The sequence below is a fragment of the Clarias gariepinus genome, chromosome 23 (genome assembly GCF_024256425.1).
Source record: "Clarias gariepinus isolate MV-2021 ecotype Netherlands chromosome 23, CGAR_prim_01v2, whole genome shotgun sequence".
Taxonomy (NCBI): domain Eukaryota; kingdom Metazoa; phylum Chordata; class Actinopteri; order Siluriformes; family Clariidae; genus Clarias; species Clarias gariepinus.
The window spans coordinates 4,464,406-4,479,325 of NC_071122.1; the positions used below are offsets into that span (position 1 = coordinate 4,464,406).

Sequence of the window (14,920 nt, forward strand, 5' to 3'; positions counted from 1 at the left end):
TGGGCGTAAATCCTGGGGGACGGAGGGGACGTGCCCCCCCCCCCCCCAATCCGAGGGTTGTCCCCCCAAAAAAAATATATATAAAAAAAAAATCGCAATCTCTATTGTGAAAAATATATGTATGTATACCTAAGATAATTGGGTAAGAAAAAAAAAATCCCGCAAAAAAAGCATTTAGAACCAGTTGCTTGTTGCATAGTGCACTGCAACTAACACAACCAACGCCGTTTCCCATGCATTGTTTTATTTGTGACTGTGACTTGGCATAATGTTAACTTAACATTAACGGCCACAATTAACATATTGTTCAGCTGTGCATTTACTAAATGAGCACTGTGCTACGTCCTAACTGACACCACTGTATTGTTTTGTATAATCAATATCCATTCTGTTCTAAGTGTCTTAATTAATTTTAAATACAATTTTAAACTTTTTTTTATTCCTTATTTTTATTGTTGTGAATATTATTTATGATAGTTTTACTTTCTTTATGTAATGCAATTTAAATTACCAGTGTGTATGAAATGTGCTACAGTATAAATAAACTTGCCTTGCAGTGTCATAAATAAATGGACATAAGATCATTTTTCAGTGCACCTAAACGCCAAATAAAGTACAACAAGTTCACATATTAAGGCAATTTGGCTTTAAGAATGGGTGCTTATGAAAATACTAATGTCACAATATCAATCACAGGCAAAGGAGACAGAAATGATTGAGGGACAGGTAGACCAGGGTCAATCAGATATACAGTATCAGGTAAGTTAGGTGTATACTTTCTTTTACATAGAGCAGTTACTGTAAATTGATTATTTAATGATTGATTTTGTTACAAAACATTACTTATTTTCTATATCTTTTTCACAATAACAGTCATGTTTAAATTTTATTGCATGTTGATGGCTTGACCGTAAACAACATAACAAACAATGCAATAAATAGTTTTTAGCAAAGTTTTTCACTGTGGGGACAGACTGTATCTTTATAAGTACAATTTGACTGTATTTAATGTGTCCCCTTCAAAAATTGCCCATGAGAAATTTTATATGTATTGTCCCTCCTGTTAAATGAAATTTACACCCATGTTAACAATGTTGCATTATCGAGGATCAAAGAAAACAACAGTTGAGTTTTGATTCACTTAACGGAATCGGTTCAGTTCAAGTGACTCATTGCCACTCTCTTTAGGGTATACAGTAGTAGGTGGGCTTAAGCCTCTGAGACTAGTGTGTGTGTGTGTGTGTGAGAGAGAGACTGGAGGTGTCTCCACCAGCATGGACTCAGCTTCTCCTCTGTGTTAGACGGTGTGTGTGTGTGTGTGTGTGTGTGTGTGTGAGTCCTGCGCTCTGCTCCACCATGCCCTCTTTCAGAGCTCCGTGTGGCCGCGCGCTCCGTCCTCTAACTCCGCTCGCGCTGCTGCTGCTGCTGCTTCTAATGAGCGGAATTCCCGCCACATCGCGCGGATCGGACCTGATGCCTTACATGTGAGTGATGAATCTGAGCATCATCAGGGTCTGAGGAGTACTGTACTGTCGGAGTGAGTGATCTGCAGCAGAACTCATTTCTGACCATGCTGGGATTTATAATAATAATAATAATAATAATAATAAAAGATTAATATGTTAATTATTACTCATCAAGGTGAGCCGATCACGTGACCTCAACTCCACCAGGCTGGATCAAAGGAGTTTAAACTTTAGCTTTACTTTTAAAGCTTCATTGTCCTTGGGTTGTTTTTGTGCTAGCTGGATATTAGAACATATTTTTTTTGTATTTAAGAACTATTGTTTCTCCTTTAAAAATATATCATTTGTACTGTACTTGTGAATTAGACTGTATTATATTTAATAAGCTTCAATGCAATCAGTGATATTATTATTTCATGTTGAAGCTTACATACATGTCTGCTTGTCAGTCTGTACGGCAGAACCCTCTGTCTAACTTATCAATACAAAGAAATAAAAAAGTAGATCAGATAAAGAATAAGGTTTGTTTTAAAACAACTTCAGCGCATTAAAAAACACTAATACCACTTCAGCGCTGTTATTTCATCTGTGAAAATAATAGACATTTAGTTTAGCTTTTCTAATTAATATCTGTTGGAGCAGGTGTTTGTTAACATGGAGCGAAACGCTTATTAGTAGCGTATTTTAAAGTAGATTATTAAATCCGGCACATAACTGTTATTAACATCTCAACACAATTTTCTCAACATTTTGTTTTGATCGCTTATGGTGCGGGTTAATCTTTAGGCAGATATCTAAGTGCTGCAAGTTTCATTAAATTCTGTCCAGCCATTTTGGACAGACATACATGCAGAGAGAATTTTTTCTGAGACTGGTTTCGAGTTGTCCAATGTAAAGATATCATTGAAAGAGGGAATTCTCACCAATGGACAGACAAAACCTTGTGCATATTAATATATGGATGTTACTTAGGGCACTGGTGGCCCAGTCGTAGGTGTTTCGCCTACCATGCTCAAGGCCTGGGTTCGATTCCCAGCCAATGCCCAAACCCTGTCCCACTGTCGGTCTCAAGCCTGGATAAAATCGGAGGGTTGCGTCAGAAAGGGCATCTGGCGTACAACTGTGCCAAGCTAGTATGTGCAACAAAGCAAAAAGTCTGCTTTTAACAATGAAAATTGTAAAACAATTTTTAATGTTCTCAAACAAAGTGTTTTCTTAGCATCAGATTGTGTGAAAATATTAGAATAGATGCACAGTATAATGTACAGTTATAAGAGGGGGTTTTGTGTTGTGAACACATCACCTCATTCCAGATCTGAGTCTAACATTTTCTATTGTGTAAAAGTAGAACGTTGAAGTGTGTGTGGATTCATTAGTTGAGTTCCTGCATAGTTCTGTGATTTGCTGCTTTTGCGTAACCTGGCCATGAACTGTTAAAGTGAATCTGTGATACTTTTTTCTTCCTGATGTGATTCTGTAATTGACAAGACAACTCTTAGTTGTTTAAGTTAAACTACTCTAGATGTTGGATATTCAGTGTTTATGTGTACTGGTGGAGTAGGAAATGCTTTAAAATCAGGTACCAGGTGCAGAATTAAGAGGTGAACACAAAAAACCCCCCACAAAAACACAAACACATGATTACTCCTGACTCATTACATCGTGACTCACCGTCTGTTCATGTGTCCTCTGCAGGCTTAACGTGTGCACAGAGCGCGAGGTGAAGCTGGTGGCTCACATGCAGCCCTGCGTGCAAGCGTTCACCCGAATGGTCAAAGTGTGGAAACAAGGATGTGAAGGACAGTCGTGGTGCATGGGCTATGAGCGGAGGTGGGGATCCTGACTATACTGTCTTTTTATTTCAGTTCATTTTTGGATAAATAATATTTTTAAAAATAGAAATAAACTCCTCGCAGCAGCTCTGCGTAGTGATTTGCCCACCTCGTGCGTCGACTGTTAGATTCCCGTCTAGGTGCTTTGGTTTCCTCCAACAGTCCAAGGACATACAGATTAGGCTAACTGGCATTCCCAATGTACTTGCATGATCCTCTACAGGATATATATAAGAGGAATGAATGAATGAATGAATGGATGAAGAAAAACCCCTTTGATAGATGAGTGTAATTATTAGATGTGACTGAGTAAAAAATTGCTTCCTATGTATATTTAATAAACAGTCGCCTTCTCTACTTCTTTGTTTTTCTTTGTCATAAATTAACTTTATTTTTAATGAAAAATATTCCGAATATTCCTTTTTCCAAGTTGTATGTTTGAATGTTTATGCAAGCCATTTAAAGACACATCAGGAGATACTCCTCTTTCATTTGCTCATCTTTGTTTGTTCTGTAATCAGTGGAATTTCCTTTAATCACCCCAAACTGCAAGGTGTCACCATGCTTTTCCAGAAAGCTGCTGCAATTCGCCCGGCATCTCCAGGACGTCTTAGGCATTCTTGCGTGGCTGGAGCTTTGATTTTGCTTTCTCTGCGTACAGATCGCAGTGAGCTGAGCCCTGCTCTTAAAAGCCACCAAGCCTGCAATTAGAGCTCATAAACAGAGAGCTGTGAGCGAGCATGGTGTGACGGAGCCCAAGAGAAGCCCAAACTACAGGGCCCGGGGTCGTGGCTTTAACACAAAGCCTGGGTCTGTCTCATGCTTTGAGAAAGAAACATGAAAGAGTTGGAAGATGTCTCACAAATTACACACTGTTTGTGTTTTGTGCATTGAAGTTTATCCCTAAACATTAGTCACGGTCATTGTTGGGTGTAACGCGCAACACTGGTCGCGGTTCAAGTCTTTCACTCTGCCGTCTAACCGCGAACACGACCTGAGGCGAGTGCTGTGGTTTCCTTTACACTGAGAGGCCGCGATGATGGTTGTGATCACCATCATCATTGTCGTCGTCTTTGTCATCGTCGTCATCAAAGCACTAAAAGGAGGTGATGACAGAGTCGGGCACGGCTCTGTAGCAGCCCACTGTTAGTGTGAGACTGGGTAAAGAGGTTGTTTGGAAGTAATAAAGTTAAAAGGTAATAAAGGATTGGCGTGTTTTGTTGCAGGACAGCGTATTACACTGCGTACAGACAAGTGTATCGACAGACTCATGAGACGGTTCACAAGTGCTGCCCAGGTTGGTCGCAGCTCAGCGGGGAAGCTGGATGTCTCTACCGTAAGTGCTGCATTATTCTGGTTCTATGATTCCTTATTAATCGTGGTTTATTCTTATCCTGTCATATATGACTTCCCATTAAAGGTATATAAAAGCATTATAAAGAAATAATAAAATTAGAAATCGTATTTCTAATAAACCGTCTTTGAGCTAAAATAACATGCATTACCCATACCAATTCGGTAAAGAACACGGTTACTTTGAAAGGTGGCTTGTTTGGATGCAGTGGTGAGTCCGGAAGAATAAAATAACTAGAGACTGACACAGAAATACGTGTTGTTTTAATCTACACTACTCCTCAATAAAGAAGTCTGTTTCCTGCCAGAACAGGTTAACTTGTAAAGATCCATTCCACCCTGGATGTGGTCGCAGGGTAAGTGCGGGAGAATCAGAGCTAGGCTCCTGTGCTAGATGCATGGCTCTACTCAGGGCAAAGACCTTTAGATCAACACACAAGGCTGCTGCAGACAATTCCCTGGCTACGGGTCACGTTACTGGATCTAACACCACTCTCAAAGGCCTCTTTGTGTGCTGCTGAAGGTTAAACCACTCGTTATCCCAGCTAAAACCAAACCTAGCGCTCAACCCAATACCGGTTTGTTTTGCAACACCCCCCCCAAAAAAAAGTCTGTCGACACACATTTCTCTCTGCCCGGCTCACAAATTTCTGGCACCACATCCGCTGCTCTTAAGTGGTGCTACTGGATCTATGTTGAGCTTTTATCTTTCTAACTCCAGGCCTTGATCAGTCACGGGAGATTATAAGGACAAATTAGTTACTTTTTTTTTTTTAAACAAGTGAACCAGGATAAAGCCGCAGGATAAATAAGAAGGAGCCTGACGTGTATCAGCCCTGCCTGTAGTATCATAGATGTGGAAGTCCAGGCTGTTTAGAGTGTATCCACAGAATGAAAGGTTGTCTCCATGGTTCTGCTTTCACACTCTGGGGAATTAAAGAGTGTCCAGGATAAAGACAGGGTGTAACCATGAAGCTTACTCCATCATACTGCTTCAAAAGCTAGGCTAAGGTAATTAGTCTAATGACCCTCGTTATTCGGCTGCTGTTCCTTTTGGTGCTCGCGAGGACACGTCGAAAATGTTTTCTTTCTCCTTTGGAAATGATTTTTCTTTTCTTTAAAAACCGGTCCACTTAAATATCAACCCCCCCCCGAGCCAGATGTAAGATTGAGCTTTACACAGGATTAGCACAAACTCCAACAACAGGAAGTGGGAAGAGTGGAACAAAACCAATTCCCATTCTTCTTTAAGGACAGGAAATAAATGAAAAAGGCACATTAATTGGCTTTTTTGCCTAGACCACTTACAGAACAGCTTTTTTTTTGTTTCTCAAGTGCACCAGTTGACTCCTTGACTCTAAGTACTCTTAGTGGTGAAGATGCTTTGGAAGACCTCCTTAGCTTTAACTGGTATTTCCTTTTCTTTTCATCTTTAAGTATCTCTTTCTGCACAATGGAGACTGATGCAAATGGGGGAATCAGGAGTAGATTTCAGACTTTTCATTCATTCTAAAGAGAGAGGACAGTTGCTCCCCAATACTACGACCTCACTTTTATCCGTCTCTCAAGTCGTTCATCAGCAGATTAAATCCAGTGTTGAACAGATGTCCATGTGGATCTCAGGAGCTTTTACCGGATGTCCTGAGCGGTGTCTGTGGGTGGTCTGAGGGTCACCAGACGCCATGTACTTCTGCGCAACAATGCGAGCGGTTACAAAAGCCACATGACTATTGATTTCTCTTCGTTTCAGACATGACACTTTCATGACCCATTGTTTCAGGGACTGTTTGCTTCTTTTGAGTGGATTTTCTCCTTCTGTCTTTTTCAGCGACTGTACAGTACTTGGCAGCTAGGCAGAGGGTTTACTCTTCTCTCCAAAGTGGTATAATTTAAAACACTCTGTAATTGTACCTGTTTGGGAGTTGTGAAATAAAGCGATATTTTTTTCTCTTTGTGAATGTAATCCTGAACTTGATCGACAGCTCGGCACACTTTAATATAAGCTCGGTTTTTCTACTACAGACTGCTGGTTTCAGTGTGAAAATCTTCATCTTAAACCTAAGCAGGATTCCTAGAAGTCTCAACCCTATTATCAGGCATCTGGCACTCCTTCATCAAAGTATCGTTTACTAAAAAAAGGAGAACGAAAGCAAAAGAAAAAGGCAACCACATGCCAGCTTAAGTCTAAAAAAAGGTTTTTTTAAACTGTATTTAAGAAAAAAATAATAATTCTCACAATACTGACAATAATTAAACTGGGTGAAAATTATAATGACACTATGCAGTAGAGACACTATGCAGTATTTAATGCCTTACATCAGACTTGAGGGCTTCACTGTTAGATAATAATGTACTAGTACAGGTACAGACAATGTAAATTAACCATAATTGTCCAATTGGGGTTAATTATGTAGCTTTAATTACCTATAAACTGGGGTTTTGCCTAAAGATACATTAGGTAATTATTTAAAGTGGATTTTGAATACTAACAAAACTATTATCAGCTCAGGGTTCGTGTTCCTCCGCAGCAGAACCGTCAAGTCTCAGTCTGATGAGGAAGCCCCGGAGCAGACATGGAGCATACATCACATTCAGACAGGACTACACTCATGCAAACATACATACATACATACGTACATACACACCTGGCACAAGTTAAACAAACACACACGCAAGCGAAAAAGATGTGGGGGTCATTAGTTTTGAGTGATGGGCGTTTATGGAATGTGACATCTGATGGTCTATACTTTGCCCAAGAGGCCTTTATGGGGCACAGAATACTCATGTTCATTTACGGATTTTTGGATTCACAGTAGCACACACATGCATACGCGCACACACACACACACACACACACACACACACACACATAGCTTAAATAGAATGAATGGACCCCTGCTTGTGGGGGGGGGGGGGGGGGGAGTGTGATTAGTGTGTCTGGTGGCTGTAATTCTTGCTGATTGAAAACACATTCAGCCCCTGTCCTCTTCATCTAGCTTCTTGGAGGAGCCTACGAGCTCTGTTGAGTTTTTTACGAAAAATGTCACTGAAGCACAGAAAATAATGGAGAAAATGCTCAGCTGTGATCCAGAAGCTAAATTTTTTTTTTGGGCTGTGTAAATAATGAAAGGCAGAAAATGTAAGAAAAGTCCCAAATGAGTTTCGGTGGATTAAGTGTCTGAGCATGACATGACTTGTTTGGTCTCTGTGTAAATCCTGGAACACACCACCTGAAAGACATGCACAGGACATTACATGTTTGAATTTTTTTTGGATGGTTGATATATATATATATATATATATATATATATATATATATTTTTTTTTTTTAAAGCAAATGACCAAATCTACACTATTGGAGCTTTTATAGAGAAAAGTGTTAGTGTCTAATTTAGTGAGTATTTTTGAACATTTTGATTAGATTTTATTATTATATACAGACTTATTGATAGAATTGAAAAAGCTTTGGCTTGGAATAAATGAGACAGACTGTAAATAAATCTCTGTCATTTCTATAATTAAATAATTAAAATGTTAATACACCAATACATGCAGTATAATAAACATATTTAGAATGCTAAGCAACGCATTTTAAGTCTGCTTGCACTTCCAAGGTCCGGGTTCGAGTCCTGCCTCAGGGTGTGTGTCCATGGGGTTCGCATGCTTTCACTGTGCTTGGTGGGCTTCCTTAAGGTATTCTGGTTTCCTCCCACAGTCCAGAGACATGTGGATTAGGCTAATTGCCGTTTCCAAATAGGCTGTAGTGTCTGGCTGTAAAAATGGGAATGAATACATTGGTCACCAATGGCCTCCACGGTCCCTATTTGGACTGCAGTGGGTTCTGGATAAATCCCAAATCTCAAATCCCAATACTCACAAATAACTTTTAATGAAAAACTTTTAATATCTAAAAGAAAATGTATTATAGTATGTTGTAATGTTTTATACACAATCTACTTCATTGTATTATTATTTTTGCTCGCTTATTTTTCTCATCTCTAATAACTACGGTTTCTTTCCGCCAGCTATCTGCAGCTATGGCGTCTGTTTTAACGGAGGCCATTGCAGAGAAGGGTCCTCTCAACTCTGTGAGTGCCCGGCTGGCTTCCACGGCCCCAGCTGTCAGTACGGTGAGTAAATACAGTTCACCTTTACATCATGCTCGACGTATGTCACATGGAGCTACAGACTATCAGTGTATCTTTTGTTTTGTCTGTGAATGCATTTCACATCTCACACGCTCCTGAAATCTCGGTATCTTGGCATATCCTTCCTTCCTTCCTTCCTTCCTTCCTTCCTTGTGCTTCCTTAATGCTCGAATTTCAGTCTCCTTCTGTCTGATGTTGGTCTCAAGCTGTAGAAGGTCAAGAATTTTATCTCTTGCAAATAAGAAATGGAAGCCAACAGTTCAGTAGTGTGTTAGGAATGGACGAGACGGTTGCTTTAGTGATATCCCCACACGACAGGAAATTCCTGACACCGCTTCATCCAGCACAGAATGACCGCCCCATCATATTTAAACACACTTTAGGGGACAATTTCAGAAAAGGAAAGGGATGGGATGAGATGGATTGGGACTCCAGTCAAAAGGTGGACAGTGGCATGGACACAAGACAACTTTAACCCAGATTTTGCTGTCAAGTATCTTAAAATTATTATCAGTGAGTTGAGATAAGCCGTCTTGATGTGACTTTAATGGAGTGAATAGAGATCTAAAGATCTATTTCATCTTTTGCTTGTTTGTTGACTATACACACACAGAAACAGGACATAAGTGTGTCTATTAGTCATGTTGATCTTATGCGTATTAATGCAGATTTTTTTATTTTTGTAATCTGATCATTAGGACTGTTACATCCATGAGTAATAATCTGACGATAATGCTACTTGTCAGTAATTGAGCCAGTAATTAGACAAAAATCGGATTATGTTGCTACTCTGTTAGTTTAAATGAAACGTACTTATTTGTCAAGCTGACAGCAATGCTGTGTCTCTCCAACGAGACAGTGATTGGTCTGTTAATCCCTTTTCTTTTCAGTCCTTTGTTTGGTGAAAACGGTACTTAAATTTCCGCCATTCTGCCGTCCCTGCATGTGGCCAACCCCCTGCCACCCAAATGTCTATCCACGCATTTGAAGTGGTAAAAGGAAATGCCAGTTCCACATGACTATTTTCCCGCCATGTGGAGACCCACTGCCATTGTTTTTTTTCCTGACTGTGGAGAGCTTTGCATAAGGTCTTGCCCTTTTCCCTTTAGGATGCTATTAGCTTATGAATAGTGTGATGGTTTTATTGCTTTTCTGATTGACACCCAGCCTGATCATGGACAGAGACTGGTCCATTGTTACCTGAAGGGCGGGACCTGTGCCTGGGGCATTGCGGCACCTCTGTAGAGCGGTAGGACATCCTCAGGTTCTACCGTCATGAAATAAATGAAATGTGCCCGAGGAAAAAGAGTTAGGCGTAATAAAATACGCACATGGATCTTAGAGTACCAGTGTGCTCAAACACGTGTTCTAAATAACTTTCACATTGGTATTTAGATTATACATGCTTTTTAACAAAGGTGTAGCTTCTATAAGTGATCTAAGACACATTCATCTTCTCAACTGCCAGCTAACAAGGACCTCAATGCTATACATCACAGAAACTTGACCGTAACCAAGACAGATGTTCGAATCCAGACCATAAACCACACGGCTGTTGTGCAGTCATTTCTCCGCCCAAACGTCTGGAAGATGGAGCTGATAGTTTGTTTACCATTTGCTCAATGTTTAAATAAACTGTCCTTACCAGAAGCACATTTCTTTCAGCTTAAATCAAGCAACAAGCAGAGCATTTCCTCCGAAAAAAAAACCCCTATATATATGTTTTCATTGTGACTATAAAGCCAACGTGAGCTCCATAAACACCGGGTCAGTTTTTGCCAGTTATGATGTCAAGCAGGAATTCCGCACTCCAGTTGTTACCACATTCCTGTCCATCATACTTACCTGTAATAGTGTACCATGTGATGACATCTGACATATCCCTGTGGCTTTAGCACATAACAGAAGGTCTGTGTATAAATCCAACAGCTGCCCTTCATAACACAGAACTGTGCAGAACATAGCTTCCAACACTGTTCCTGCCATTTTCGTCTTGCGTTCTGGTACACAACACTGTTTTTTATTATAAACCTTTCCAAGCATCACACTCCCTCTAGAGATTTTTACAGGTTACAGATTTGCGAGGGCCTTTTTTAAAAGATATGATGATCTTCCCCCATCATTTATGAAGCCGTAAACTAGAGGAAATCAGATAAAGAAAGCCAGTCTGACTCTCCTGACATGCAGTTGCATGTGAAAGCAATGTGTTGGTGGATTTGTAATGACAGTCAGCACTGTTTACGCATTAACAGCTGCACTCGGTCTACATTCAGACTGCAGACAGACAGAGAAAGAGACAACCACATGGAGGCCAGCACACCTTTAACAATCTACCTACAGTAGTGTCTATCCTATTCTTTCTACACTGCCCGGTCAAAAAAGGTATTGAGTTATTGGCCTTCATTGACCTTAATGTCCAACACATTATTAAACTCTGGAATGATAGAGCTGAACATTCAACTTTACAGAAGAAATGTGCTTGGACAACGTGGTCTGAATGAGCGTGGTGGGAGATGACTTACACTCTTGGTGAAGTTGCGTGAGACAACCAGAGCTGTGTTTAATCGAGACTAATCAGGAAAAGGGCTTTAGTTTGTTGGGGAGCATACAGTAAATGTTGGACTTTGGAGCAATAGAGAAAGGTCATGTGGTCTGATAAATCCAGTTTAACCCAAATTCCAGTGCGAAAAAAGGGAAGCGCTTGAAGTGTTCAAGTCCCTGGTGGAAGTGTTATGACCTGGGGTTGGTTCATTGCTCATTTTCCTCCCTGATGGCCTCACCATGTTCCAGGAGTCAGAGTGTAAAAGCGTGGTTCTGACAGCTTAAGGAATCATGTTCACACATGAACTGGCCATGGTTAACCTGCCCGGTACTGCCTGTGATGACTTCACTCTTATCAAAATGATCAAATCTACTGTAAGACCATTAATCGTTCTTCAGTTTATACTTTGATAAAATCCCTTCAATAAGTTTTTTCAATAAGTCTTTATTAATGCCAGGGGGAAATTGCTTATTCTTGGTTACAGTTGTTCACAGTTGTTATGTAATAAATAACAAAAAAAAAAAAAATACATTATATATATATATATATATATATATATATATACAGGGTGGGCTATTTATATGGACACACCTTAATAAAATGGGAATGCTTGGTGATATTAACTTTTCAAGATGGATGGTGACCATGGTGGCCATTTTGAAGTCGGCCATTTTGGATCCAACTTTTTTTTTTTTTGTGTTAATAGGAAGAGGGTCATGTGACACATCAAACTTATTGGGAATTTCACAAGAAAAACAATGGTGCGCTTGGTTTTAACGTAACTTTATTCTTTCATGAGTTATTTACAAGTTTCTGACCATTTATAAAATGTGTTATAAATGTGTTCAATGTGCTAGCATTTCTCCTGCGGTGTTGCTATCAGTGTGTGAAGAGTGGGAGAAGAGGCTTGCATTGACAATCCAACACAATGGGCAGCACATTGAACACATTTTATAATTGTAAATAACTCATGAAAGAATAAAGTTACGGTGCATCCATATAAATGGCCCACCCTGTATATATATATGTATTTTTTTTTTTTTTTGTATATAAAATAAAATAAAATAAAATAAAAAGAGTTCCAAAACAGTAAGTACTATAATGCACACTAAACTTTTGAATCCCTTAAATGAATACACTAAATATGCCATTATAACCTTATTGCACACTAAATATGACCCGAGAGCTATTGTAAATATTTCACAGTAATTTAATATATGTATGTAATATTGTATTACATATTTTATTGAGATGTAATATTGCTATTATTATATTATTAATACAGGTAAGTAATAGTGTCCTATTGTGTTACTGTTACTGTCAGTGTATATCCAGATAGTGTATGAGTTACAGAGAACAGTTGTATAATTTTATGGCCGTTGGGGGAACAGATCTCCTCTGGCACACCAAATTTTATATATAGGTTATATAATTCAGGTTTGAATCCTACAAATATTTGAATGGTTCGGTAGTTCAAGCATTTTTGGTTCCACAAGGACCTACTGAGTGATAAGTAGTTAAACCTCGTCAGTCTCCTCCTGTGTAATTATAAGGTAAGAACCGGGCCAAGTATTAGAATCCAGCCTCCTTCAAGCGTATCAATCCCCTTTTCTCTCCAGCATGTTTGCCCCGTGTCAGTCATCAGCATGTCCTTTCTCATGCATGGTGAGAAGGTTCTGAGTGATACCGAGGTCAGAAATCCACTCAGATCTTTTAGATCAGAAGATTGTAGTGGATGATGGATGTCCTTGGAGCTGCCTTGCTACTGAATGCAGCAGTGTTGAATCTGTGCTGGAGGTCCAGCAGGATGACCTGGAAGTTTGAGGGATCAGTGATTCTAATGAACTCGCTTCATGTCAGGTCGACAGGGTCATGTGTGAAGGTTTGAGAAGCGAGGCATCGTTAAAAAAAAACACAAAAAAACTCTTCACCTCTACAGGCCACCAGCACATCGCATGGACTGGTGCTGTCAGTTTGTAACTGGTCCTGTCATGCAGGCTGATTAGAGATGGTTTCAGAATGATGTAAACTTTCACTTTTTATTAAAAACAGTCCGCTTTCAGTGAAAGTAAAAATGAAAGAGGTTTTAAGAATTTTTAGATAGAGTATATTGGACGTAGTCATAGTCGTTTTTCCTCGCTCGCCTCCTAACCTGTGATCTGATTGCTCGAGAGATAAAAGTGTGTGAAAGCAGCCGGAGACGTTTTGCACTTCACAGTGTTCGTGGTTCATTTGCAAGCACCTGCTTGTGTTCAAGGTTCAGGGGCGGTCAAGGCCGGACACAAACCCAAATGAGGCTTTCTTACTATCTTTACATCACAAGAGGTAACCTGTAGACGTGGTCCATTCTCACGCCTGGAAACCGTTTAAACACGGCGCCTTGTGATGAACAGCGGAAGAGAACTGTTATCGACATGTTCCATCACCGTTGTTTCTGTGCCTTACCCATTCTCGGTGTATACGTACACGGTAAACTGTCGTGTTGATTGTCGCTGTTGAGCGACGATATTCTATGACGTCATCTGGCACGTTGCTGCTCGTTAACTTCTACTCAAGATTTTATTCCATTTATGGTGCAGCTTCCCGAAGTAAACAGATACCGAACTACTGCCAGAGTATCATTAAATTCTCTCCCACCAGGTTTGCGTGATGCTGTGACAAGATCTGGCTGGACAGACATATAGACCGAAATTATTCTGAGACTGGTTTCTGGTTCTCCAATGTATGAAACATAAAGATATAATTGAAAGAGGAATGTACAGGCCAAAGCTTTCTTTTATGTATATAGATAAAAGTAAACAGGCAACAGTGTTATGAACAACAGAGAAGATAACTAAGGTAAAAATTGTATTTATATGCACACATGAAATGAAACATAGAGAGAAATCGATTCAATTTATGTATTGCCACACTGACTTAAAATCATTTGTGTGATTCGTTTTTGAAGTTTTAGATGTTTGACATTTAAGATGATGCAATATTGCAGTTTCTCTGCAATCCTACAGGTAGCATGCTTTAATGCTCACACAGCAGGCATCGCAGCATCCTGTCTAGGAGCAAAGTGTTTGGAATTGTAACAAAAAAAAAAAGATTATTGATTTGGGATGTTTATAAAATCGTGATAGTTACAGAATCGCAATACAAATGGAAAGAACAATAAGGAATTATGATAATATCGTGACAGGTGATCCCTGGTGATTCCTATCCCTAATGAAATCTACATTCCTATATGAAAGAAACAGCGCCACCAAAGCACTGAAAAAATATCCATTTTTGTCTTTCAAACTGTTAAAAGTGATAGTAAATGGATGTCCTTCTTTATAGACCTGTAGATTGTAGAAAGTGTAATTGTGATATAAATAGAATTCTCACTCCTGTACATGTAAAAAAGTGACATTGGTGTTGAATGAACCTTCTTGTTCTTGTAATATTTCTGACAAAAACGTGGTGATGGTGCATCTCTAACTAAATCACATCATTTTATTTTAAAAGAAATTATTTGAATTCTTTCTTTTACATCTCACATTGTCTCTTTTACTCGAAGATGGAAACATTTACAGAAGCTGACAGTAGAAGATA

General features: G+C 39.4%; 1 protein-coding gene across 1 annotated transcript in view; it reads left to right on the forward strand.

The window, feature by feature from the left end:
- Positions 1-1,345: 1,345 nt before the first annotated feature.
- megf6b (multiple EGF-like-domains 6b) overlaps positions 1,346-14,920 on the forward strand; it is a 57,991-nt gene continuing 44,416 nt past the window's right edge. Inside the window, exons 1-4 of the mRNA XM_053483501.1 lie at positions 1,346-1,484; positions 3,162-3,296; positions 4,525-4,634; positions 8,677-8,781. Coding sequence (XP_053339476.1) covers positions 1,357-1,484; positions 3,162-3,296; positions 4,525-4,634; positions 8,677-8,781 — 478 coding nt within the window. The 5' untranslated portion in view covers positions 1,346-1,356. The remainder of the gene's footprint in view (positions 1,485-3,161; positions 3,297-4,524; positions 4,635-8,676; positions 8,782-14,920) is intronic.